We start from the raw sequence: 27,075 nt of genomic DNA, 5'->3' as shown, positions 1-27,075 counted from the left end.
CAGGCAGACTCGGGTAGGCTGGGGCAATGCAAACCCAGCTGGTCACCAGAATGGCCTGGAGGGAGAGCCCCACCCTAGGGAGTCTGATTGTCCTGTCCTGGAATGGACCTGGGAATCTGCGTTTGTAGCCAGTATCCCCTGTGACTGACATTGCTGCATTGATGAGGAAACCATCGCATTGAGGGTTGCGAGGGCTCCTGGCTTTGAACTGGGGAGGAATTCAGGCCTATGGTCAGAGACTTGAGTCTCTGACTAAAGCTGCCAGAGCTAACAGAGCAGGGCCTCTGGGAGCCAGATGGGATTAAAATCCTACTGAGCTGTGTGACTTAAGGCAAGTGTCTTAACCTCTCTGTGTCTCTGTTTCCTCATGTGTACCATGGGATGACCTAGTTCACCTTGCAGGGATTTTGCAGGAGGAATTGATTGAATGAGTCAACATACAAGGAATGCTTTGCCTAGTGCCTGACAATCCTAACAACAATGCCATCTATTATTTGAGATCCCAGGAAATCTCTCATTTGTAAACGGCGTCCACGATTTCCTACCACAATAACTGTTCCTTTCTCTGAGTGAGGTCTCTGTGATGTGGTGAAAATCTTCTGCCTGTGTATCTCATTTCCCCACTGGCTCCTCCAAGTCAGCACCCCCCAAGATGCTTTTCCTCACAGCATTTAGCAGCCACCCCAGAACTCATCACAGTCCCCAAGCAGCTGTGAACTGAAGGGTCTTTTAGGTCTTCATCCCTATGGGACAGGGCTCCTGAACCCTGCTAGAGAAAATGCTTGAGCTAGGTCCCAGACGCAGTGGCTCATGCCTGTAATCCCAGCACTTTGGGAGGCCGAGGAGGGTGGATCACCTGAGGCCAGGAGTTCAAGACCAGCCTGGCCAACATAGTGAAACCCTGTCTCTATTAAAAATACAAAAAATTAGCCGGGCGTGGTGGCACATGCCTGTAGTCCCAGCTACTTGGGAGGCTGAGGCAGGAGAACCGCTTTGAACTAGGGAGGTGGTGGTTGCAGTGAGCCGAGGTTGTGCCATTACACTCAGGCCTGGGCCACAAGAGCGAAACTCCATCTCAAAAACAAAAGGAAAATGCTTGAGCTTGGGGAAAGGGAGGTAGAATCATTGGTTTCAAAATATGAAAAGAAAATGGGCCAAGTCTAAAAGCATAAATGATTAAGTTTTCATAAAACATGGTGTGCCAGCCAGTCAACTGTGTCTTAGTTTAACTCTAAGAAAATTCTATTAAAAGTACATTTAACTGTCCATCAAGAGATAAATGGCCACACAGAAAGTGGTCTATCCTTTCAGTGCATTATTCAGCCACAGAAAGGAATGACGCCCGATTTCACGTTACATGGCTGAGCCCCAAAACCGTCATGCTGAGTGAAAGAAGCCAGACTAAAAGGCCATCTACTGAACCATTCCATTTGTGTGAAATGTCCAGAATAGACACATCCATAAAGACAGAAAGCAGATCAGTGGTGGCCAAGGACTAGGGTCAGAGGCACCAGAAGTGATTGTTTACTAGGTATGGGATTTCTGTTTGCAGTGAGGATATTATGAAATTGGTTGTGGTAATGATTGCCAAACTCCATGACTATCTTAAAAACCATTGAGTCGTACGCTTTATTTTAATTTAATTACGTATTTTTTGAGATGGAGATGGAGTCTCACTCTGTCGCCCAAGCTGTAGTGAAGTGGCCCAATCTCGGCTCACTGTAACCTCCACCTCCCAGGTTCAAGCAATTCTCCTGCCTCAGCCTCCTGAGTAGCTGGGATTATAGGCGCCCACCACCAAGCCCAGCTAATTTTTTTGTACTTTTAGTAGAGACGGGTTTTCACCATGTTGGCCAGGCTGGTCTTGAACTCCTGGCCTCAGGTGATCCACCCTCCTCGGCCTCCCAAAGTGCTGGGATTACAGGCGTGAGCCACCACACTGGCTGAGTTGTGTGCTTTAAATGGGAGAATTGAGCCAAGTATGGTGGCATGTGCCTGTAGACCCAGCTACTTGGGAGGCTGAGGTGGGAGGATCACTTGAGCCCAGGAGGTTGAGGCTGCAGTGAGCTGTGATCACACCACTGCACTTCAGTGTGGGCAACAGAGTGAGATCCCGTCTTTAAAAAAACAAAACAAAACACCACACCTTGAAACCCAAAAGGTGTGGGTGGAGGTGAGTTTGAGGGAGAGAGGCAGAGATGTGGGACCTAGAATGAACACTGAGCAGGTGTGGGCAGGCCCCTGGCCTCCCGAATTACTTCCTTGTCCTCTTGGGAGGCTTTGAACCTGGAGCTTTGAAAAACCCACTGCTGCTGGGGTAAGAGCCGTTTCCAAAGGCCGTGCTAAGCCAGGCCTCCCACTGGCTTTTCCTAATCTGAGCACTAGGAAAGACAAACCCAACATCAGACTACACAACTAGACAGTAGTGATGGTTGCGCAATGTCATGAGTGGACACGATGCCACTAAACTGAATACTTTAAAGTGGTTAAAATGGGCCGCGTGCTGTGGCTGATGCCTGTAATCTAGCACTTAGTGAGGCTGAGGCGGGTGGATCACTTGAGCCCAGGAGTTTAAGACCAGCCGGGACAACATAGTGAAACTCCATCTCTACAAAAACAAGAATTAGGTGGGTGTGGTGGCACAGTGCCTGTAGTCCCAGCTACTTGGGGGGCTGAGGCAAGAGGATTGCTTGAGCCTGGGAGATGGAAGCTGCAGTGAGCCATGACTGCAACACTACTCCAGCTTTGGTGACGGATTGAGACTTTGTTGTTGTTGTTTGTTGAGACAGAATCTAGCTCTGTCGCCCAGGCTGGAGTGCAGTGGAGCGATCTTGGCTCACTTCTACCTCCTCCTCCCGGGTTCAAGTGATTCTCCTGCCTCAGCCTCCCAAGTAGCTGGGATTACAGGCACCCACCACCATGCCCAGATAATTTTTAAATTTTTAGTAGAGATGGGGTCTCACTGTGTTGGCCAGGCTGGTCTCAAACTCCTGACCTTGTGATCTGCCTGCCTTGACCTCCCAAAGTGCTGGGATTACAAGCATGAGCCACCATGCCCAGCTGAGGCCCTGTCTTTTAAAATCAATGAAATGCTTAAAATGGTCAATTTTATGTTTTTAAAATGTAATCATACCGCAATTAAAAAGAAACAACCACTACACCATGTTGCCTTCTGCCCCCAGATCTCTTGTTTACAAGGCTAGAAGAGTAGGCAAGCTCCTTTTTTTTTCCCCTCTAGGCTTTTTTTCTCCTCATTGGTCAGGAGCCCCCTCCCCTCCTCTCTGTCGGGTGGGGGTGCTAATATCTATCGGAGGCTTCTGATTGGCTGGATCTCTGTTCTGACTGCCCCCCCCCCCCCACCTCCCCTTCTACTCTCCTGGGCTGAGAGAATGGGTTAAAGCTGAGCCCTCCTCTTTGGGGAAAAAGATTCCTTTCAGGACCACGCCGAGCTGCTCTGGAGCCTGAGGCTGGTGGCACGGGGCTGACCCAGAGAGTGATGCCAGACCCCATGGGGCTCCTCAGTCTGGTCCTTCTCTGGCTGCTGATGGCAGTGACTGCGGAGGGTAAGTAAAACTGCTGCGTGTTCCTGGTCCTGTCTGGAGTGAAGCGAGGGGCAGCCCAGACGCACCTGGGACTGTGCTTTTGTAGCCAGATGCCTGTTGACCTGCCTTTCCACTGTCACCTCCTGTTTAGCTTTTCATGGGGAAGAGGAGCGAGAGATGACAGGTGAATCCTCAGCTCTCACTCACATGCTCCCCCAGCATCCTCTGGAAACTCAGACAGGGCAGGGGTTGGGGAGCTTCAGAGACCAGATATGAAGCCCTGAGTGAGAAAATGCTGCCTTCTGGGCCTACTGAGCTTGAGCCCAGGAGGTCGAGGCTGCAGTGAGCCGAGATCACACCACGGCACTCCAGCCTGGGCGACAGAGTGAGACCTTGTCTCGACAACAACAAAAAGCAAGTAATCTTAATTTTCGTAGAACCCACACATACAAATTTTTAAAAAGGCAGGTGAAATTAATAACATATTTTGCTTAACCCAATATATCCAATATATAATTAGAAAATGTAATGAATAGAAAGTATTAATGAGATACATTTCCCATTCACATTCAATATATATTATACTTATGACATATTTCAGTTTGGATGCTACATTTTCATAGCAAATACTTGATCTGTCTTTAGATTTCTTAAAACATAGCGTTGAGAAAGTAGGTTTAGCTACTGTGCTAAGTTGTTTGAAACATATTTGAAATTTTTCTTTTTTAAAAAAATAGTTTTTGTAGACACGGGGTTTCACCATGTTGCCCAGGCTAGTCTCAAACTCAAGCAATCCTCCCAAAGTACTGGGATTACAGGCATGAGCCACTGTACCCGGCTGAAAGTCTTCTAATAAGTGAATGGAGTATTGGTTTTTTGTTTAAGTAAAATTAAGTGAAAAGTTTCTCCGTAACTAGTAACATTTTGGATTCTTTATAGCCACATACTGGACAGCGCAGGCCAGATTGTGGGGTCTTTTAGTTGTTGTAAATGATGTAATTGTTTTGATATTTAGGCTTTTATTTCAGCATATAACACTGCCTGGCGTGCCATAGGTGCTCGGTATATTGTGTTGGTTTCATAAAAGAATGCACACTGATCAGAATTGACAGCTGAGAAAGCTGAAATGGGACTCCATTTCATTTGCTGGCTAGAGATGACATTGATTTCGGTCCATTTCAGATCTCTTCCTAGAAGTACATAGGATCTGATTGAAGAATTTATTACCTCCAGTGTGCAGCGTTTTCCCATCCTTGGTTAATCTGTTATGAATTTATCATGGCATGAACTTCATTTTTCTGAAATTTAAAAAATATTTTAAATGTGTTTAAGTGCTCAGGAAATGGAAGGGGTACAGGCTTAATACAGGCACAGTGCCCTCAGAGCTCCACTCACTTCTGCAGGTCATGGTGGATGGAGGCTGGTGGGCCAGGCTGCTTTGTAGCCTAATCGAGCAGTAAAGCAGATGTAGGGATTGTCTGTAGAGCAAACAAGCAGAATGCTGGGCTTGTGCACAATGGAGAACGTAATGATTATGCACACATATGTTTAATTGGGTGCCCAGTGTCCAAGTGATCAAAGAGTTGAAGGAAAGTTGGAATGGAAATTGATTGGGTTGAATGTCTTTCAAATGTGGTTTTATCTGTTGATACTCTACTTGAATGCAAAGAATATTTTGTTAGACGTGCCAAAATATTTAGGGGGAAAAAAAAGCCCTGCCAGAAAGCCTGCCATGTTCTATTGTTTCAAAGAGTCAAAATAAAATAGTATATAACGCACCCCCGCCCCCACCCCTCCCCATTTTGGAGAAACAATTTGTTTTTCCGTTTTTTTTTTTTTTTTTGAGACAAGGTCTTACTCTGCTACCCAGGCTGGAGTACAGTGGTGCAATCTCGGTTCACTGCAGCCTCCACCTGTCGGCTCAAGCCAGTCTCCCACCTCAGCCTCTTGAGTAGATGGGACCACAGGTATGCGCCACCACACCCGGCTAATTTTTGTATTTTTTTGTAGAGAGGGGATTTCGCTATGCTGGCCAGGCTGGTCTCGTACTCCTGAGGTCAAGCCCTCTACCCACCTCGGCTTCCCAACGTACTGGGATTGCAGACATGAGCTGCTGCCCCCAGTCACAATTTGTTTTTTGAGGGATTAAACGGGTCAGCATGTGTAGCAATGACCAGTCGAGGTGCAGCGGAGTGGTTTTGAGGATGGAAGTGGTATTATTGAAACGCTATCCTATGGACACAGCTGCAGATAAACGCCTGATTAAGGCACAGGAGGGCACAGGTGGTGCCTGGGAAAGATCCCGCAAGCCGCTGGCAGGAAGGGGAAACAAGGCTTGAAAGTAGGTGGAAATGGAATGGCTGGATGGCGGGAGGGAGGGAGGGAGGGGTGCTGGCCTTCCCAGGGAGGGAGCTCTGGGAATCCCTGGCAGTTTCCTCAGCAGCCTGAGCTGGGGGCCGAGGGGCTACCTCACCACGTCTGCTCATGCCCTGGTTGTTCTTTGCCCCTTCCATGGTGGGAGAAGGGAGACACTCAACAGGAAGGAACACCAGCTCCTGCTATTTCCTGCAGCAGCCTCTTGGTCTTGCTGGTGTTCCACTCATTACTCATTTGCTCACTTACTCTCTGATTCATTCAGGATGAGGGTATGGCTGGGGATTCTGGAGCCAGAGTGCCTGGGTTCAAATCCCAAGGCTCCACTGTTAACCAGCTGTGTGCACCTGGGCAAGTCACTTGGATGAATAGGAGAGAAGAGAGGGTGGGTGAGTGGATGGATAGATAGGGAGAGTGGATGAGTGGGTGGATGGATGGATAGCAGGGGGGAGTGGGTGGGTGGATGGATGGATAGGAGAGGGTAGTGGGTAGGTGGATGGATGGATGGGGGTTGGGGGGTGGATGGACGGTTAGGAGATATGGGAGTGATGGGTGGGTGGGTGGATAGGAGGTGGGAGTGGTGAGTGGATGGGTGGATAGGTTAGAATGGTGGGTGGGTGGGTGCATAGGAGGGGTCTGGGGGTGGGTGAGTGGGTGGATGGATGGATAGGAGGGGGTAGTGGGCAGGTGGATGGATACGATGGGGAGTGGGTGAATGGATGGATAGGAGGGGGGTTGGGGGTAGGTAGATAGATGGATAGGAGGGGGAGTGGGTCAGTGGGTGGATGGATGGATAGGAAGGGGTGGTGGGCGGGAGGATGGATGGGTGAGTGGGTGAATGGATGGATAGGAAGGGGGGTTGGGGGGTGGGTGTATAGGAGGGGTATGGGGAGTGGGTAGATGGATGGATAGAGGGGAGTGGGTGGGTGGATGGATAGGAGGGGTGTTGGAGGTAGGTGAATGGGAGGGGGGGTGGGGGTGGCTGGCTGGATGGATGTATAGGAGCAGGGAGCTGGTGGGTGGGTGGATGGGAGTGGGGATGGGTAGATGGACTGATGGATGGGAGGAATGGAGACCTGCATTTGTTGATGGAATTGGCAGAGCCTGCTGACATATTGGAATCAGGTGGTGGGTGATGAGGGGTGCTTCCACACGAATGATTGCCAGCTTGAGCTATCAGGAATAATGGTGCCAGTACCCAAGATGGGCAAGAGCAAATTGGACAAAGGGTAGGGAAATGGCTTCCAGTCTTCGTGGCCCTCCCTCCCCTGAGGACATTTCACAAAGTCTGGGGAGAGCTGGCATTATCACTCCTCATCTTCCGGGAGTAAGGTCAGTGACCCACAGCGTGGGGCTATCCTATGCCTCTTTCTGGCCTCACTCTGGTTCCATCTGATTTGTGATTTCAGAAATTCCAGATTCGCAGGTGGGGCAGGCGGCCTCCTGCATGACTGCGTGCACAGGTGAGCGATTCTCTCAGGACGCCTGATCACACCTCTCATGACCAGGAGCCTGAGCCCAGCATGGGGCCTGATGGGGGTGAAGCTGTAAGATGGGATTAGAGACAGCCCCAGAGGGCCCTGGCTATGTTCCCAAAGATACCAGTTGGGAGGACCAAGGCTAGTTCTGCAAAGGCCACCCACAGAGTTAGAGAAATGAATAGCAAGCTGAGAGTAAAATGCCTTAAGCCATCCCAGCCCCCAAGGCTTTTTCCTCATACCCGTGGGCCCCAGGTGGAATAAATGTCTTTGGTCAGGTGATGCTATTTGCATTTTGGAGTGGAGCAGATGAAAAAGCCTTGGGAACAAATTCTTTGGAAAGAGAGAAGCACCTTAGGAATATGAGGTGTGGTTCTGTCTCAAGGAAATTGACATGAAAATGTCAGTTCAATCACAAGCCATGGGGAGGGGTGAGATGTTATAATTAGATGTCACACTAGATCCCCTGGCCTCAATAGAAAGTTAGAGATTTGGCTTGAGAATTACAGACCTCTCTGTTCCCTAAATCAGCTCTTCCCCAGAGCAGTTACTCTCCTCACCCCCAGATTCCCCCAAGGCTGGCTAGCTTTACACCTTTGTCTTCTATGAAGACCAGGATAACAACTGCCGCCACCTTCTCCCCCACCCCGTACCCCCACCACCCCCAGCACCACTTGATATCTATCAAGGTGATAGGTGAGTAGTCAGACTCCCAAGGGTGGAATCCCAGCTGTGTGACCTTGTGTAAGTTAGTTAACCTGTCTGAGCCTCGGTTTCTTCCTCTGTAAAATGGAGAAAATAGAGTATTCACCTCAGAGTTGGTTATGAGGCTTAAATGAATTACTGTAGATGGATGCTTCTCAACTGGGGTGATTGTCGTCCTCCCTCCCTGGGGACATTTTGCAAAGTCTGGGGACATTTTTCATTGTCACAACTGGCCTGTGTTACTGGCATCTCGTGGGTAAAGGTCAGGGATGCTGCTAAATTTCCTGACAACGCACAGGACAGCCCTCACAAATAGAATTCTCTGGCCCCAACTATTAATAGCACCCAGGCAGAGAAACCTTGATATTAGAAGAAGGCCTAGCCCATGATGACACTGGCTAGCACTTATTGAGCACTTACTGTTACTATCTTTATTCTCTTTTTCACTCTTATGAGGGTATGCAGCTACCCAACCTTTCCCCAAGCTGGGGACAGGCAGCTCGGAGCCCAGATGGAGAGAGAGAGGTGTGAGCAAGGATGCCCGTAGGTGGTGTGGGGATCCCAGAGGGCTGCAGATTGTCAAGGTGACATTGCTCTCTCTCTGCCCTCCAGGGTCAGCTGGGTCCCACCTCCCTGTGGGTACCAGATACACCTATCACTTTTCCACCAACACCAGCACCAGCCTGCAGGAGGTCCCGGTGGAGGAGAGTGGTCTTGGCCTCCAAGGCTTGGCTGTCCTTGATGTGCTTGGCCCGTGTCAGATGGCTTTATGGGTGAGTGTCTTTGGGCAACCGGGAGATTATTATGTTGACACTGGGGAGGACTAAGAGGAAGCCACAGCACCTCACCTCCAATTTCCAATTTGCTTAATCAACAGAAGAGCTTTCTGAGGAATCTTATATTTGGCAAGTGAGGACCCTTGAGAGGAATGTGGGAAAATGGTGCAATTTTGGTTGTAAGAGGTGCCACAGAGGGCCCAATGGGGGAATAGCAGAGGTGAAGGAAGGAATATTTTTAGGGCAGGTTGGGGGAGTTCCTTGGAGTGAGAAGAGCCATAGAAGGGGGGGGGGATACACTGTGCCCTAGGGGTGGACTGAGAACCATGTCTGCAAGTCCAAGGGTATGCAAAGTCAAACCAAGTAAAGGCCTTTGGACAAAGGAAGAGACTGGGTGTAGAAGTCTACTCACAGGAAAGCCTGCCCTGGCCTGTTTTCTACTGGACACTAGCCTTGCAGTACCTGGGTCCACAGGCTCAGGTTATAGGCAAACACTAAGGTCCAGTGGTGTTAGTCCTCAGTTAAGGCAGAATTATGTGCTAGGCCCACTTGGTCGTTGCAGATTTCTTTTCATTAAGATTTTCTGGAAGCTCCTCAATGTTCTTGCAAGCAGAAGTGCTTGCTCATTTGCCTCTGTCCCATTTCTGATAACCCTCATATTTTTCCTGGATAAACCCTCTTAACCCACATAAAAGGCCTTTTCGTTTCTGTTGGAGTCTCATCTCGTATTGTGATGCATATCTGTACTGACTGGAGCGCTTGCTAACAAGAGTTTCTCAAAACGGTTTTGTTGTATTTTCATGTAGACCACAGGATGAGATCTTTGATGGAGTGGCCCTGAGGTGCCTCTGAATTCTTAGGGTGTCCAGTATGTCAGAGCTGCTGCTTTATTAGTCTTTGCTATCCTTTGACACCCTTCAAAACACTTGCGGTTGTTTTTATCTGAAGGGCCGGTTTTCACAAAGCAAATTGTGTTCTGTTGTGGTTTTATTCATTTGTTTGCTTTAAGCATTTAAGAAAAGCTGCTGACTGGTGCGGTGGCTCATGCCTATAATCCCAGCACTTTGGGAGGCTGAGGTGGGTGGATCACCTAAGGTCGGGAGTTCGAGACCAGCCTGAGCAGGATGGAGAAACTCCATCTCTACTAAAAATACAAAATTAGCTGGGCGTGGTGGCACATGCCTGTAATCCCAGCTACTAGGGAGGCTGAGGCAGGAGAATCGCTTTGAACCTGGGAGGCGAAGGTTGTGGTGAGCCGAGATTGCACCATTGCACTCCAGCCTGGGCAACAAGAGCAAAACTCCGTCTCAAAAGAAAAGCTGCCAATGTCAAATGTTGGCAAGGGTATAAAGAACTGGTGTATTTCAAAGATTCTAGGGGAAAATGGAAATTTTCTGGCCCCTTGGGAGGTTAATTAATTTATTTTTAGAGAAAAAAGTGTAAAAATCACAAATCTTCCAAAGAAGAAATTTTCATAAACTAAACACCTATGGCACGATCGCCAGAGCAAGAAACAAAATATAACCCCCAGAGCCTCCTTCATCCTTCCTCTTGGTCACTTCTCCCAAGGGTACAGCTTTTTTATTTTTTATTTTTTATTTTATTATTATTATTTTTTTTTGAGATGCAGTCTTGCTCTGTTGCCCAGGCTGGAGTGCAGAAGCACAATCTCATCTCACTACAACGTCCACCTCCGCAGCTCAAGCGATTCTCCTGCATCAGCCTCCTGAGTAGCTGAGATTACTGGTGGTGTGTGGTGTGCACCACCACGCCTGGCTAATTTTTGTACTTTTAGTAGAGACAGGATTTTACCACGTTGGCCAGGCTGGTCTTAAACTCCTGACCTTAAGTGATCTGCCCGCCTCAGCCTCCCAAAGTGCTGGGATTAGAGGCATGAGCCACTGTGCCCAGCCTGCCTTTTTTATTTCTATCACCGTAGATGAGTTTTGCCTGTCTTTGAACTTCTCTCTAATGGAATTGTACAGGATGTTTTCCTTTGTGTGTGGCTTATTTTTATTTTTTTTAACTGTGATTAAAATATAATATGGGATACACCATTTCAACCATCTTAAGTCTGTAATTCAGTGGCATTAAGTACTGTCATATCATTGTACAACTATCACCACCCTCCATCTCTGGAACTTCTTCATCATCCTAAACAGAAGCTCTGTACAGATTGAACAGCAACTTCCAATTCCTGCCCTGCAGACTCTGGTCACCTCTATTCTGCTCTCTGTATGAACTTGCCTGTTTTTAGGTACCTCATATAAGTGGAATCACATAATACGTGACCTTTTGTGTCTGGCTTCTTTCACTTTAACATAACATTTTCAAGATTCCTCTCCATTGTAGGATGTAGCAGAACTTCATCCTTTAAAAAATTATTTTTCATTTATTTTAAAAAATAGAGATGGGGTTCCACCATGTTGGCCAGGCTGGTCTTGAAGTCCTGAACTCAAGTGATCTGCCTGTCTTGCCCTCCCAAAGTGTTGGGATTATAGGTGTGAGCCACTGCACCCGGCCAAAATCTATTACATCTTTTTTTCGTTTTCTTTGTTTTCTGAAGTGCAGTGGCATGATCTTGGCTCACTGCACCCACCACCTCCCCAGCTCAAGCGATTCTCCTGCCTCAGCCTCCTGAGTTGTTGGGATTATAGGTGCCTGCCAGCACACACAGTTAATTTTTCTATTTTTAGTAGAGATGGGATTTCACCATGTTGGCCAGGCTGGTCTCGAACTCCTGACCTCAAGGGATCCATCGAACTCAGCTTCCCAAAGTGCTGGGATTACAGGTGTGAGCCATCATGACTGGCTCTCTTAAATTTAAACAGTGAAATCAGTTATTTTAGGGAGGATGTTTTCCATTTTTAGAAAGTGTACCTTGTTTTGCAACCCCCTCCCCCCACCATCACCACCACGCACACACACGCCCCATGGTGACACTGGGATATCCAAGTCTTCGTCGTGGGCAAAACCTTTGTCTGCTCTATGATGTAACACATTCTTGTTGGTACTGTATAGTCCCATGAATCCCTCAACCACACTTCCAGTGTCTTTTTGGGCAAAATGAGAAGTTTCCATACCTTTAGCAGGGAGCTGTAGGTACTTGACTATTTCAGTGAGGCATTCAGCCTTCACCACCCAGGCTTTGTTACCTGGTCAAGGGAGGGGTCTCTCTGCCTTGCCCCCAACATGGGTTCATGTATCCTCCTGGGCCCTAGAACTGCTTTGTGGGTGGGGTGCTGGTGAGGTCCTGGGGTATCCCAGGAGAGGTCACTCACTCATGGTGCTCTCCATTTCAGCTCCAAGACTTCCAGGTGACATCTATCCTGGGGGCCAAGGTGGAGCTTCTGAAGGAGTCGGAGAGCCTGAGGTAAGACACTTGGCCATGGGGCTGGGACCTGCCCACGATGGGGCTGGAGATGTGAGCCCTCTACCATCTTCCAACCACTGTCGGGCTCTGGGTGCACTGAATTAGATTAGGACAACCGGTTAGGGTGACCCCTCTGCAGCAGAGAGATGCCATCTTGGACTGAAGTTCAAACAAATTTCTGTATTTATGTTGACCTTGTCAAGCACCAATGAAGACCGCTGGGGGGCTGCCTTCATGTAGAAGCCTTGGGTGACTCCAGAGAGCCGTAGGTGCTCTTCTCTTACCTGGTGGGAGGAACTCATCCCATAGTTCTGCCTGTCACTGCCAGCATGTCCAGATTTCACGCCTGCCGATTACCCCTTGGGCATTGTTGTTGAGTGTGTTCTGGAAGACTCCGGCTAATGGGACTGCTGGGCCCACGGAGGTCTGCCTTTTCCCCTCCCCCACTCTGCCAAGACCCCATCCTCTCCCACCCCAAGCCAAGCCCCTCTTTTGTGACCCAGCCAAGCCTGGGATTCTCTCTGTGGCTCGTTTCCCAGGCCTCCCTGACAGTGGCCTCGGTGGCCTCAGAGCTCAGACAGGCCGCCAGGCTGAAGGCATCTCCTTCTCTGCAGATTCCTCTTCCGTTTTTATTGCAAATTCATTTGTTAAGAAATAAAGCCTTTGTCTAGGGATACCAGGATGGGGGATGCTGCTGAGGGACAGACAGATCCTCACTGAAAGGCAAGGGGAGGGTCTCCTCCAAGGGGACTATTGTCCCCCAGCTCCTCATCAGAAATGCTAAGTCAGCGGGGCCAGGGGTTGTCACTTCCTGGAGGCCAGACTGACACTTGCTATTCTGGGAGTGGTGGGCGCCATTAGCATTTCTCTCCATCAGGGCCTGGGACCCAGGGGGACTGCCTTAGGAAGACCCCCAGGCTTTAATTGGAGCTGGAGAGTGACCGCTGCCCCCCTGGAAAGTAGAAGTGGGGGCACATCTGTTCCGCAGGGTTTTGTCTTGCTAGCCTGTAGGGTCTGGGGACTTGGCAGTTTCCCCTTCATCTTGGAGCATCTCTATGTTCCACCTCCACGCACGGAAGGGGGACTTCACCACCCCTCACCTCCCGCCTTCCCCATCCCTTCACTCTGCAGATACCAGACCCAGGCACCTGTCTGCCAGGGGTAGGGCAGGCAGGAGGAGCACTGGGCTGAATTCTGGTGCCAGTTCCTCCCCTGATTCGCTGTGTGATATCCCCCAAGAAGGCCCCCGTCTCGGGACCTCATTTCTTTGTCTCAACAATGACAGAGTCTCAAGTCACTTCCAGTTCAGGGTTTCTGCAGCCTGTGACTGCAGAGCCAGCCTGCCTGGGTTCGAATCCCAGCTGGAGCCCTGAGCAAGAGACTGCATTGCTCTGAACCTGTTTCCTTATCTGGAATGTGGGTAGAGGGAGGGTAATTACCTCCCTGGTGGGATCTGTAGGGGAGGGAAAGACTCCCTTTACCTTCCTGGATTCAATAGCTCTGTCTAGAAATGAACTGACATCAGGAGAAGAGGTAGGTAGATTTTTTTATACACTCAGGGACATCGTGGAATGAAAGAGTGACGGCCCCCCAGAGTAGTAGTGAGACTTGGGAGCTTATACACCATTTTCATGGGGGAAGGGGAGGAGGGAGGAAGGCAAGTTAGAGGGGAGTAGATGGTTTCCAGGAAAGAGGAAGAAGAGACAGGAGATGTGCTAGTGTAGGATGAAGTTTGTCTGGGTGTGGTGTTGACTTGCACCATCCTCTCTCAGGATGAGAGCTGCTCTCCCCAGGTGGATGCAGCTCCCTGGAGGGGATTGATGACAATGAGGTTCTTTTTGGGGGATCTGTCTTTAGGCAGAAGTGGGGAGTTTAGAGAAAGCCTCTCCCCACGTTTGCTGTTTCTCAACAAATACAGTCTTTGGTTCAAAATAGACAAGAGGCTAGGGTGCAGTGGTTTATGCCTGTATTTCCAGCACTTTGGGAGGCTGAGACTGGAGGATTGCTTGAGCCCAGGAGTTTGAGATCAGCCTGGGCAACATAGCAGGAAACTATCTCTACAAAAAGTTTAAAAATTAGCTGGGCATGGTGGCCACATGTCTGTGGTCCCAGCCCTGTAATCCCAGCCACTCGGGTGGCTGACTCGGAAGGATTGTTTAAGCCTACAAGGTTGAGGCTGCAGTGAGTTATGATCGTGCCACTATACTCCAGCCTGAGCAACAGAGTGAGACTGGTCCACAAAAAACTCAACATACCCAAGTGGCATATTTTGGGGTGGTACATCCAGAACGCCTTCAGCTCCTTCTTGGGATTAAGTGAGGTGTTTTGGAAAGCAGGCAGCTTTCCAAAGCTTGGGGTCTCAGCCTTTTACTCTTTGACGCTTGTCTCCCACACCTGTCCATTTGTCCCAGGGGTGAAAAGGCTGGGGTGGCTCAGAGCACAGTTGGCTGCCCCAGAGCCCAGCTGCAGAAGGAAGAAAGGCTATCTGGTAGGGGGATGTGGGGTTTCCTGGGAGCTTCCCATGGGGGTTGACCTGTAGGAGGGCAGGAATGCTGTGGTCTCTGGCAGTCAGCAGGTGGCCTGGGGCACTGGAGGGTGCCTCTTGACCCGTCTGCCCTCCTGCAGTGCCGCCCTGGGCCGCAACCCACTCCGCTTCATCCTGCACTCTGGGCGTGTGGCCCACCTGTGTCCCCACCCTGCTGAGCCACGCTGGGTGCTGAACGTGAAGCGTGCTGTGCTGAGCCTCCTGCAGGGCCACCCGGGGGCCCACAGCCCCAACACCCTCGATGAGGTGAGGCCAGGAGATGGGAAAGGAGTTGGGGGTGGGGGTGGCCGGAAGGCTGACCTGTCTCCCACCCTGTCCGCCCAGGTGGACATCCTGGGCCAATGTCCCACCACATACCAGCGCCATGGGGACTGGCTACACAAGACCAAGGACCTGGCACAGTGCTCCCTGCGCAGGGGACACTCCTCGCTGCATTCTCAGGCCCTGCCTGGAGTGGCCGTGAGTGCTGGGCTGGGCTGGGCCCCTGACTGCTACTCTCCTAGACCCTCCTTTTCTTCTTCCTCCTCCCTCCTCCTCCTCCTCCTCCCCCCTCCTCCTCCTCTCCTCCTCCTCCTCTCCTCCTCCTCCTCTCTTCCTCCCTCCTCCTCCTCCTCTCCTCCTCCCTCCTCCTTCCTCCTCCTCTCCTCCTCCTCCTCCTCCTCCTCCCTCCTCTCCTCCTCCTCCTTCCTCCTCCCTCTTCTCCTCCCTCCTCTCCTCCCTCCTCTCCTCTCCTCTTCCTCTCCCTCCTCTCCTCTCCTCTTCCTCTCCCTCCTCTCCTCCCTCCTCTCCTCCCTCCTCCTCCCTCCTCCTCCCTCCTCCTGCCTCCTCTCCTCCCTCCTCCTCCTCCCTCCTCTCCTCCCCCTTCCCCCCTCCCTTCCTCCTTCCTCCCTCCCCTCCTCCTTCCTCCTCCCTCCCCTCTTCCCCCTTCCCCCTCCCCTCCTCCTTCCTCCTCCCTCTTCCTTCCTCCTTCCTCCTCCTCCCTCTTCTCTCTTCCTCTCCTCCTCCCTCTTCTTCTCCTCCTCCCTTCCTCCCCTCCTCCCCTCCTCCTCCCCTCCTCCTCCCCTCCTCCCTCCTCCTCCCCTCCTTCCTCCTCCTCCCCTCCTCCCTCCTCCTCCCCTCCTCCCTCCTCCTCTCCTCCTCCCTCCTCCTCTCCTCCTCCCTCCTCCTCTCCTCCTCCCTCCTCCTCTCCTCCTCCTCTCCTCCTCCCTCCTCCTCTCCTCCTCTCTCTTTCCTCCCTCCTCCCTCTTCGTCTCCTCCCTCCTCAGCTCTTCCTGTCCTCTCTGCCAATTCCTTCTCTTCTTGGTTCTCCTTCCTTTACCTCCTCTCCTCCCTTCCCCTTCCCTCCCCTCTTCTCTTTCCTTCAAGAAATTTTATTGTATGTATGTATGTATGTATGTATGTATTTCCTTAGAGACAGAATCCCACTGTGTCACTCAGGCTGGAGTGTAGTGGTGTGATCATGGTTCAGTGCAGCCTTCAACTCCTGGACTCAAGTGATCCTCCCGTCTCAGCCTCTCGAGTGTAGCTGGGACTACAGGCACAAGGCACCACTCCTGGTTAATTTTTTTATTTTTATTCTTAGTAGAGATGGTGTCTTGTTATGTTGCCCAGGCTGATCTTGAACTCCTGAGCTCAATTGATCCTCCTGCCTCAGCCTCCCAAGTAGGTGGGACTACACCTGGTGGGACTACACCACCATTCCTGGTTAATTTTTTATTTTATTTTATTTTTAGTAGAGATGATGTCTTGCTATGTTGCCCAGGCTGATCTTGAACTCCTGAGCTCAAGCATTCCTGCCACCTTGGCTTCCCCAAGTGCTGGAACTATGGGAATGAGCCACCGCACCCGCCCCTCTGTCCTCTTCCCCAAGCCCTCCTGTACACCTCTGTCTCCAGCTCCCTGAAGAGGCAAGCGCTTTGTAGATACTAAACATCTGCAGGAGGATGATAAGTGATCATTGTTCATGTTGACTTGTTATCAAAAGTCTCAGCATCTGAGAGGTGGAGGTGGGCCTCTGCTGATTTGAATGTTTTCATACATTTATCACTTCTCTCCTGGGGGTCACTGTCTGCTAGACTTTCTTGCTTCCCCTCGTCCTTGTCACCTCCCATCTGCCTTTGCCTTGGCTGCTGTTGCCACAATCCAGGCGAGCCAGGGGTGGGTGATGCTGGGATGCAGCCCTCAGCATCTCCTCCCCAGCCTTGCTGAGAGAAGGATGGGGCCTGTGGCTCTGATGGGGCCCTCATTCCTCCTCCCCTTGGTTCCGGCTGGGTCTTGTGGATGGCTAGATCCTGACCTCAGCTGTCTCTTCTCCTCTTGGTCTGCAGCCCGGCCTGACTTCCCGCCTGACCTGCGTCCAGAACTTCCGGGCCGGCGTGCTGCGGGAGGCCTCCTGCACAGAGCTGGACGCTGCAGGGCCACTGTCTGCAAAGGCGAGTGCCGTGCAGATGCGGACCCTCTCCTCACTCAGCCTGCTGCACGAGATGTCCCAAGATCCAGCGGGCACAGGTGACCTCAGCCGTCCCTGGTGGCCACCCCCTGACCGTGGTGCGAGGGTGGTCTGGCCATAGGGACTCAAGCAGGCCCAGGCTCCATCCCTGTGTCCCGGCCTGGACACCTCTGACCTATTTCTGAAAATGGTCATCATCAGGGGAGTTAGCCACTTCTAGAAGATTCTTCAGGCTCTTTCTGCCGGTTCAGATCAAATGGTCCTGGCTTGGTTGAGCCCCTTTTCCCTGGGATGTCCTTGGTGAAGATGGAATCTTCTGTTTCTCAACCTTAAATTCAGCAACCCCTCAGTCTGCCCATTTTAGGGGCAAAGTGACCCAAGTTTTCTGATTTTCCAGAAAGTTCCTGCTAACACATAGCATTACCTGGGACTTGGTGCCCTCCTACAATTTTGCACAGGAGGAGACAAGCGAGGCCTGTATCTGGGGGGAGGATTGCTTTTCCATGTTTGGAAGCCAGTTATCTTCCTGAACGATGAAATAAGAACGGTTATTCTCACTGCTGGGATTTTGGAAGGATTTACTGTGGGCCAGTAGCTGTGCTGAGCCCTTTATGTGTATTTAATTTAATTCTCATCAAAACCTCATTAGGAAGGTACTGTTATTAGTTAAATTTAAATAAAAATTTTGGCTGGGTGCAGTGTCTCCCAGCACTTTGGGAGGCCGAGGTAGGCGAATAACTTGATTTCAGGAGTTTCGAGACCAGCCTGGCCAACATGCAGAAACCCTGTCTCTACTAAAAATGCAAAAATTAGCTGGAAGTGGTGGTGGGCACCTGTGATCCCAGCTACTCGGGAGACTGAGGCCAGAGAATCGCTTGAACCCGGGAGGCGGAGGTTGCAGTGAGCCAAGATCATGCCACTGCACTCTAGACTGGGTCACAGAGTAAGACTCCATCTCAAGAAATAAATTATTTATTTATTTATTTATTTTGAGACACAATCTTGTTCTGTTGCCCAGGCTAGACAGCAGTGGTCCGATCAGGGCTCATTGTAGTCTCAGCCTCCCCAGGCTCAGGTGATCCTCCCACCTCAGTCCCCCAAGTAGCTGGGACTGCAGGCACATAGCACCATGCCTGGCTAATTTTCATTTGTTTGTTTGTTTGTTTGTTTTTGTAGAGACAGGGTTTCATAAACCAGGCTGGTCTCGAACTCCTGGGCTCAAATTACCCTTCCACTCCAGCTTCCCAAAGTGCTGGGATTACAAGTGTGAGCCGTTGTGCCCCACCAATTAAATTTTTCGGATAAGTGACCTACGGCTCAAAGAGGTCAAATGACTTGTCCAAGGTCACTCAGTCAGTGAGAGGCAGGGCTGGGGCCTGGACTCCTGCCGTGTGTTCCACAGCCCTGGCTGGTAATTGTGTTTGCCTTGAAGGGCAGGCTCCCAGCACCCCCAGGGGAGAACCCTCTAGATGGGACCTTGGCATTTTCCTGGCTTCACTCAGCACCACGGGACGCCTTCTAGGATCCCAGCTTGGTCTGCCCTCCCTGCACATCGACCCTCAGCTGCAGAAACTAGCTGTGCCTGAGGGCATCCAGGCTTGCCAGGACCCAGTGGTGTCCCACTGAGTTGGATGAGATTTCTTTTTTTTTCCTCCTTTTTAACAGCTTTATTAAGACAGAATTCACATACCATACAATTCAGCATTTAAAGTGTACAGTTCACTGGTTTCTAGTATATTCAGAGTTGTACATCCATCATCACCACAATCAACTTTATTATTTATTTTATATTTTGAAATGGAGGCTTGCTTTGTCACCCAGGCTGGAGTGCAGTGGCGTGATCTCAGCTCACTGCAACCTCCTCTCCCAGGTTCACGCAGTGCTCCCGCCTCAGCCTCCGAGTAGCTGGGATTACAGATGTGTACCACCATGCCCGGCTAATTTTTGTATTTTTAGTAGAGATGGAGTTTCCCCATGTCAGCCAACCTGGTCTCAAACTCCTGACCTTAGGTGATCGATCCGCCTGCCTCGGCCTCCCAAATTGCTGGGATTACAGGCGTGAGCCACTATGCTAGGCCCCATTATTATTATTATTATTATTATCATCATCATCATTATTATTATTATTTTGAGATGGAGTCTGGCTCTGCTGCCCAGGCTGGAGTGCAGTAGCGTGATCTCAGCTCACTGCAACCTCCTCCTCCTGGGCTCAAGCGATTCTCCTGCTTCAGCCTCCTGAGTAGCTGGGATTACAGGCACCTGCCACCATGCGCAGCTAATTTTGTGTTTTTAGTAGTGATGGGGTTTTACAACCAGGGTGGGCTCGAACTGCTGACCTCAGGTGATCTGCCCATCTTGACCTCCCAAAGTGCTAGGATTATAGACATGAGCCACCGTGCCCAGTCTTCAACTTAGTTTTTTAAAGAGGCAGTCTTGCTCTGTCACCCAGGCTGGAATGCAATAGTGCCTCGACCTCTCTAGCTCAAGGGATTCTCCCAGCCTCAGCCTCCCCATTACAGCTGTGCACCACCATGCCCGGCTAATTTTTTAAACTTTCTGTGTAGAAAGAGGGTCTCGCTGTGTTGCCCAGGCTGGTCTCAAACTCCTGGTTGCAAGTGATCTTACTACTGCAGCCTCCCACAGTGCTGGGATTACAGGTGTGAACCACTGTGGTCCACGTTAATCAACTTGAGAACATTGTCACCACCCTAAAAACAAACCTTGTGCTCACGAGCCCTCATCTTCCCAGACCCTGGCAGCCACTCAACTACTTTCTTCCTCTGATTTTCCTGTTCTGGGATTTCATATAAATGTGGTTATGAAGTATGCGCTTTTCTGTCTAACTTCTTCACTCAGCACAATGTTTAAGGTTCATCCATGTTGTGGCCTGAATTGGAATGTTTTCTTTTTCTTTGCTGAGTAATATTCCATTGTATGGAGGAGTTTTTTCATATTTTCACTGTCATTCCCAGGAGGCTTTTGGAGTCAGAACTCGATTCTAATTCTGACTCTATGTTGTGTGACTTGGGCTGATAGCGTCTCTCTGTGCCTCAGTTTCCTTAGCTGTAAATATATGGGTAGGTCACCCCTTATCCCATAGGTTATGGGGAAAGTTACAGAAAATGGTCAGCTGGGCACAGTGGCTCAAGCCTGTAATCCCAGCACCTTGGGAGGGCAAAGGGAGCAGACTGCCTGACTCCAGGAGTTCGAGACCAGTCTGGCAACATGATGAAACCCCGTCACTGTGAAAAATACAAAAAATTAGTCAGGCATGGTAGTGTGTGTCTGTAATTCCAGCTGCTTGGGAGTCTGAAGTGGGAGGATCACCTGAGCCCAGAAGGTCGAGGCTGCAGTGAGCTGTGATCGCGTCACTGCACTCCAGCCTGGGTGACAGAGTGAGACCCCTTCTGAAAAAAAAAAAAAAAAAAGAAAAAAGAAAATCATCACTGCCTTTAGCTAAGCACCTGACACGTGGCGTCTATGAACGTTCACATCCTCCTGGCCCCATTCTTTAGGGCCTGATCCCAAAGGCACACTCGGGAATGAGCCTTTATCCCTCCTTGAAGTTCCGCACTGGGTTCAGATGGCCCTGACTTGGCCCTGTCCTTCTCCCTGGGTTGGAGTCATCTGGTTCCCAGCTGTCATGGGAGAATTCTCCTTAGGTTTGCAGATTCTTGGCAGGTCATCAGGAGTGTGTTTTCATTCATGCTTACCCCAAATGCCTGTCTGAGCACCTGTTGGTGCTAAGCACTGCTGGGGCTCTGGGGACAGGGCTGTGATCATGGTCGACTCCATTCCTGTCACACTGAGGCTGACACCCTCCTGGGAGGGGGGAACCACAGATGGGGGGGAAAAAACCCAGTCAGGGTGGCTTGAGACTGTGATCTGTGTCAGGAAAGAAGTTAAACAGCTGCATGACAGCCAGTGACTTAGACGGGGTGGCGGTGGGGTGGGGGTGGTGGGTAAGAGGGCCTCTGAGGAAGTAATGATTTTGCTGAAGGATAAGACAAGATCAGCTTTGGGAAGATGCAGGAAAGAGCATTCAGGGAGGAAACAGGAAGTGTTTCCCTGGGGCGTGAGCGACCTCTGTGTGTCCCAGGCACCTGGGGGGCTAAGGAGAGGTCTGAGGATTAGATGGATAAATGTGTGCACCTGTGTGGAGCCGGACACACTGTGAGGGCGGGTGCCCCGGCCTGCAGGCGGCCAGGGGGTGGTGGACAGCATCTAGAAGGCGCACGCCTTTGCCAAGGAGCATTGAAGCTGAGGGAGGTGTGGATTGTGGATTCGAGGGTAGGTCTTTGACTGAGGTGTGGGGGTCCAAGCGGGACTTAGGAAAGGTTAACACCATGGCTGTGTGCAGAGCAGAGGGCAGTTTCTGCCATCACCCATCGTTATTAGGAAGCAGTCACAGGACTGAATGCATGAGAGAGATGGAGATTTATTGTTTTGACAAGGTTATGTGTGACATGGTACAAAAGGACACGGTTAAAATGAGTCCCCCCTCTCCAGAGGCTGACACCATTCCTTGCTTCCAGTATACTCTTCCAGACAAATTCTGTGTACTTACAGATACATAGGCGACTGTGTCTATTTGGTTGGTCTGGTGTTTTGTTTTGTTTTGAGACGGGGTCTCGCTCTTGTGGCCCAGGCTGGAGTGCAGTGGCGTGATCTCAGTTCACTACAACCTCCACCTCCCAGGTTCAAGCAATTCTCCTGCCTCAGCCTTCCATGTGGCTGGGACTACAGGCACCTGCCACCACGCCCAGTTAATTTTTTGTATTTTTAATAGAGACAGGTTTCACCATGCTGGCCAGGCTGGTCTCGAACTCCTGACCTCGGGCGATCCATCCACTTTGGCCTCCCGAAGTGCTGGGATTACAGGTGTGAGCCTCTGTGCCTGTCTTAGAGCAGTCTATTTTTATTTTTGAACCATACACTGTTCTGCATCTTGCCTTGGTCACTCGATGGCTTGGAGATCTTTCCAAAGCAGGGCGTGTCCTGCTGACCTGTTTCTGTTAAAGGATACTCAGCGTTGGCCGGGCACAGTGCCTCATGCCTGCAATCCCAGCACTTTGGGAGGCCGAGGCGGGTGGATCACAAGGTCAGGAGATTGAGACTATCCTGGCTAACACAGTGAAACCCTGTCTCTGCTAAAAATATAAAAGAATTAGCCGGGCGTGGTGGCAGGCGCCTGTAATCCCAGCACTTTGGGAGGCCGAGGCAGGCAGATCACAAGGTCAGGAGATCGAGACCATCCTGGCTAACACGGTGAAACCCCGTCTCTACTAAAAATACAAAAAAATTAGCTGGGCGTGGTGGTGGGCGCCTGTATTCCCAGCTACTCCAGAGGCTGAGGCAGGAGAATGGCGTGAACCCGGGAGGCGGAGCTTGCAGTGAGCCGAGATAGGGCTCCTGCACTGCAGCCTGGGCGACAGAGTGAGACTCCATCTCAAAAAAAAAAAAAAAAGATACTCAGTGTTCCCTGGTGTGAGTGGTCCACAGTTTGTTTGCCCAGCTCCCGCTGGTGGGTACATAGGTGCTTCCCATCTTAGGCTGTTTGCAGGGATGGTGCCATGATTTCCCTCGTAGACACCCATCTTACCTGTTGCCTGAAACATGCTGAAGGAAGCATTGGTGGGATGGGGGCAACTCCCAGAGGGCTTTCTAGCTCACTCTGGCCTTTCCCCATATGGTCATCCCATCAACCTCTTCCCATCTCAGATCCAGATGCTGGAGATGATAAAGACATGACCCCAAGCAGCCTGCTGTATGAGTGGGAGGAGACACCATCCCAGGCCATGGTGGCCACCGCAGCCACGTTAGTGAGGAGGCTATGCCTGGCTCAGACCACTAGCTTGGAGGTAAGTGGCTTCTCCAGCCCCAGGCCAGAGTCTTTCTTGGCCCTGAGTCCCTAGGACACCTTCCTCTTCCTGCCCATATCATGGCCCATCCTCTCATATTTAATGTCAAGGCTGTCATGTATGGGTGGGTAGGTTGTGCACTGCACAACTGTACCTCATTGCAAAAGCAAGGAAATCTAGATGTTGTATGCCAAGCCAGTGCCCCAGTCCAGGTTGGATGTGGGCAGAGGGGAAGTCTTTTCTCCTCTGTCTGTCTAGGAGCATACAACAGTCCTCTTGACTTGCAGTGTAACCTCCCAGACCTAGCCACATGTGAGCCTCAGCATTGAGGACTTCCCACAGCAAAGTTAGAAACACATGGCCCAGGCCTCCTTCAAAACTCCTGGCTGTTTCAAGTCAAGAGGCAGATGTGACTTTGAGACTTATGGCCAGTTCCTTCCTTGGTGATCATCAAGAATCTGAGGTCCTGAGGCTGAGCTGTGATGATGAGATTCTCCTCCCCAACTGTCTTTTTCTGAGAGAGGGCCTTGAACCCACATGTAAGATGCAAAGCATAAGAGAGATGGTTTAGCATGGTACAGTCCCTGGGGGAGGAAAGTGATGTGTCATTGGATTGAAGACTCGCCCAAATAATCTAGGATAATCGTATCTCAAGATCCTTAACTTAATTACATCTGCAAAGATCCTTTTTCCAAATAAGGGAAATTTACAAGATCTAGGACGTAGGACACAGACATATAATTTTGGGGGCCTCCATTCAATGTTCTGCAATTTTTTTTTTTTTTTTTTTTTGAGACAGAGTCTTGCTCTCCCCCAGGCTAGCGTGCAGTGGTGCAATCCTGGCTCACTGCAAGCTCTGCTTCCCAGGTTCACGCCATTCTCCTGCCTCAGTCTTCCGATTTTGTATTTTTAGTAGAGACGGGGTTTCATCGTGTTAGCCAGGATGGTCTTGATCTCCTGACCTCGTGATCCACCCACCTCGGCCTCTCAAAGTGCTGGGATTACAGGCATGAGCCACTGTGCCCAGCCTTTTTTTTAAGACAGCGTCTCACTCTGTTGCCCAGGCTGGAGTATAGTGGTGCAGTCATGGCTTACTGCAGCCTTGACCTCCCAGGCTAAAGCGATCCTCTCACCTCAGCCTCCAGAGTAGCTGGGACTGCAGGTGCATGCCACCACACCTGGCTAATTCTTGTGTTTTTTGTAGAGACGGGATTTCGCCATGTTGCCCAGGCTTGTCTTGAACTTCTGGACACAAATAATCCTCCCACCTCAGCTTGCCAAGGTGTTGGGATTACAGGCGTAAGCCGCTGCACTCTGCCAAGGCTTTATAGTTTAATTGAGCACTTAGTGTATGCTCAGACAATAAGCTCCAGGCCCTGACTTGTGTTACCTAATTTAATCATCTCAGTGATATTCATATCATTGTGCCCATTTTACAGATGAGCAAACTGAAGCTTGAAGAGTTTAGGAAATGTGCTTAAAGCCACAGTGCTAGTAAGTGATAGAGCTGGGCTGTTAACCCAGGCAGCCTGGCCCAAGGCAGGGTTTCTCACCCTGGGTGCTGTGGACACCAAGGGCTGGGTCATTCTTTGTCGGGGGTGTGGGGGAGGCTGTCATGGGCAATGTGGGATGTTTAGCAGCATCTCTGGCCTCTCCTCACTAGATGTTATCATCATCCCTACCTGTAGTCCGTGGCAGCGAGATGGCCCTGGGGAGCACAGTTGTCACCAGTAGGGGACCACTGCTTTGTGACCTGTGCTGTAACCGTTGCACTGCTGAACCTCATGGCTTGATGGGAAGACAGGACTGCGTTCTTTGGCCTTAAAAGCACGCCTGACCACCTAACTGGACATTTCCCCTGGCAGGGGTGGCTCAGGGCAAGGGCTGCAGGCCTGGGTCTCCACTTTTGGATGCTGGTGGAGCTAGCCCCAGAGGGCACTGTGTGGCTGTCTTTTACTTACAGACTGAAAAGGAAGTTATTGCCACCGGGGAGGTCCCCTGGGCTGAGGGGTGAAAAGCTGAGGACCCTGTTGCTGGAAATGGCTTTGCAGGGCCACATCAGTGCACACCAAGCAGCTCCTGGGCCCCTGGGAGGGCTGAGGGCCTGCCTGGGTTGCCAGGGGGACAGACCTCATGAGCTTTGGCTTGAAATGCCTCTGCCCCTCCCCATTGATGGTGGGTGGGAGACAAGGTTTGTTTTTCAGTCCAGAAACAAAACCAGGACTCAGCGCTCAATAGAAAGCAAACCCCCGAGTCGGGCCCTCTGTGGAGAGGTCCCGGAGTTTCGATGTGGGGGGCAGAGGGTGGGATGGCCAAGGGCATCCCTAAGGAACAAAGGAGGAGGAAGCAAGAGTGCATTGGGTGTGGGAGGGGACAGACAGAGGGAGCCAGTGGGGCCAACTCCAGGCTGCCAGGAAAGATGCCTGGGAGAGGGCATGGCTAATCACCAATCTTGGGTGTTCTGAGAACAAGGAGCTGGAGTTACAGGTGTTTATTAAGGGCTGACTGTGTGCAGTCACGAAACGGTGTGGACAGTGGCAGAACAGGACTGGCTCACAAGAGTGGGTGAGTAGATTTCCAGGTGTCCCGCAGACTGGTTGTTAAACACTGCTGTTTTAAACATTAAGTTGTGGCCAGGCACAGTGGCTCACGCCTGTAATCCCAGCACTTTGGGAGGCTGAGGCAGGCAGATCACCTGAGGTCAGGAGTTCAAGACCAGCCTGGTCAACATAGTGAAACCCCGTCTCTACTAAAAATACAAAAATTGGCCAGGAGCCTGTAATCCCAGCTACTTGGAAGGCTGAGACAGAAGAATCACTTGAACCCAGGAGGCAGAGGTTGCAGTGAGCAGAGATCCCTCCACTGCACTCCGGCCTGGGCGACAAGAGCAAGACTCCACCTCAAATAAATAAATAAAATAAAACAAAACAAAACAAAATAGTCGTATTAACATAGCTGACTGATGGGTACAAATACACACTTCAATAGAAATCAGACTAACACTCGATAGATTCCTATGATGACTATAATTAACATTAATGCTACATTTAAAAATAGCTAGAAGAGAATAATTTGAACGTTTCTAATGTAAAGAAAAGGTAAATAGTTACGGTGATGGATATCGCAATTATCCTGATTTGATTAGATGAATGTATCAAATTATTCCATGGGTACCCTGAAAATATGTGCATCTAATGTGTATCAACAAGTAAATAGGCTGGGCACGGTGACTCACACCTGTAATCCCAGCACTTTGGAAGGCTAAGATGGATGATCACTTGAGCCCAGGGGTTTGAGACCAGCTTGGGCAACATAGGAAGAGCCCATCTCTACACAAAAGAAGCCAAGCATGGTGGTACATGCCTGTGGTCCTGGCTACTTGGGAAGCTGAGGCAGGAGGTTGGCTTGAGCCTGGGATGTTGAGGCTACAGTGAGCTGGGATCATACTACTGCACTCCAGCCTGGGTGACAGAGTGAGACTCTTATCCGAAAAAAAAAAAAAGGAAGAAAAATTTAAAAATCAAATAAAAATAATTATATTAGAAACAAAGGTATTAAATACTCCAAACCACGACTACCTGGTTATTTTACTACATTTTACTATTGTCTTTCCATTAGAGGTTAGTCATGTTTGTTGTAACTGTATGGTGGAAATATGATATGATATGCTAAGGTGCATTTCTTCCCAGGTCTGTCCTTAGCAATTGCATGTTGGTTGCCTGAAATTGACCATGGTGGGTGTATTTACACCATGGGAATTGGCAAACGCTACAAATCAGGACTTTTTTTTTTTTTTTTTTTTTTTTTTAGCCATTGCATATAGGATGCTGGTTAAGAAAGTGGGTTTAGGAACTGGTGCCCTGGGTTCAAGTCTCTGCTCTGCTACTGAGTAGCATGTGGCCAGCGGCACCTGACTCAAACACTTATTGAATGTCACTTTCCTTTTCTGTCAGCTTAGACCAGTGCCTGGAAC

General features: G+C 50.3%; 1 protein-coding gene across 1 annotated transcript in view; it reads left to right on the top strand.

The window, feature by feature from the left end:
* The first annotated feature begins 3,418 nt into the window (after positions 1-3,418).
* Positions 3,419-27,075, top strand: part of LOC102140761 (uncharacterized) — a 153,704-nt gene continuing 130,047 nt past the window's right edge. Inside the window, exons 1-8 of the mRNA XM_045382987.3 lie at positions 3,419-3,563; positions 7,325-7,378; positions 8,711-8,871; positions 12,177-12,247; positions 14,873-15,038; positions 15,117-15,251; positions 17,120-17,300; positions 22,963-23,102. Coding sequence (XP_045238922.2) covers positions 3,497-3,563; positions 7,325-7,378; positions 8,711-8,871; positions 12,177-12,247; positions 14,873-15,038; positions 15,117-15,251; positions 17,120-17,300; positions 22,963-23,102 — 975 coding nt within the window. The 5' untranslated portion in view covers positions 3,419-3,496. The remainder of the gene's footprint in view (positions 3,564-7,324; positions 7,379-8,710; positions 8,872-12,176; positions 12,248-14,872; positions 15,039-15,116; positions 15,252-17,119; positions 17,301-22,962; positions 23,103-27,075) is intronic.

The sequence above is a fragment of the Macaca fascicularis genome, chromosome 20, assembly GCF_037993035.2.
Source record: "Macaca fascicularis isolate 582-1 chromosome 20, T2T-MFA8v1.1".
In the NCBI taxonomy this organism is placed as follows: domain Eukaryota; kingdom Metazoa; phylum Chordata; class Mammalia; order Primates; family Cercopithecidae; genus Macaca; species Macaca fascicularis.
Note: the sequence above shows the minus strand (reverse complement) of the source record. Positions and strands in the feature narration are given on the sequence as shown.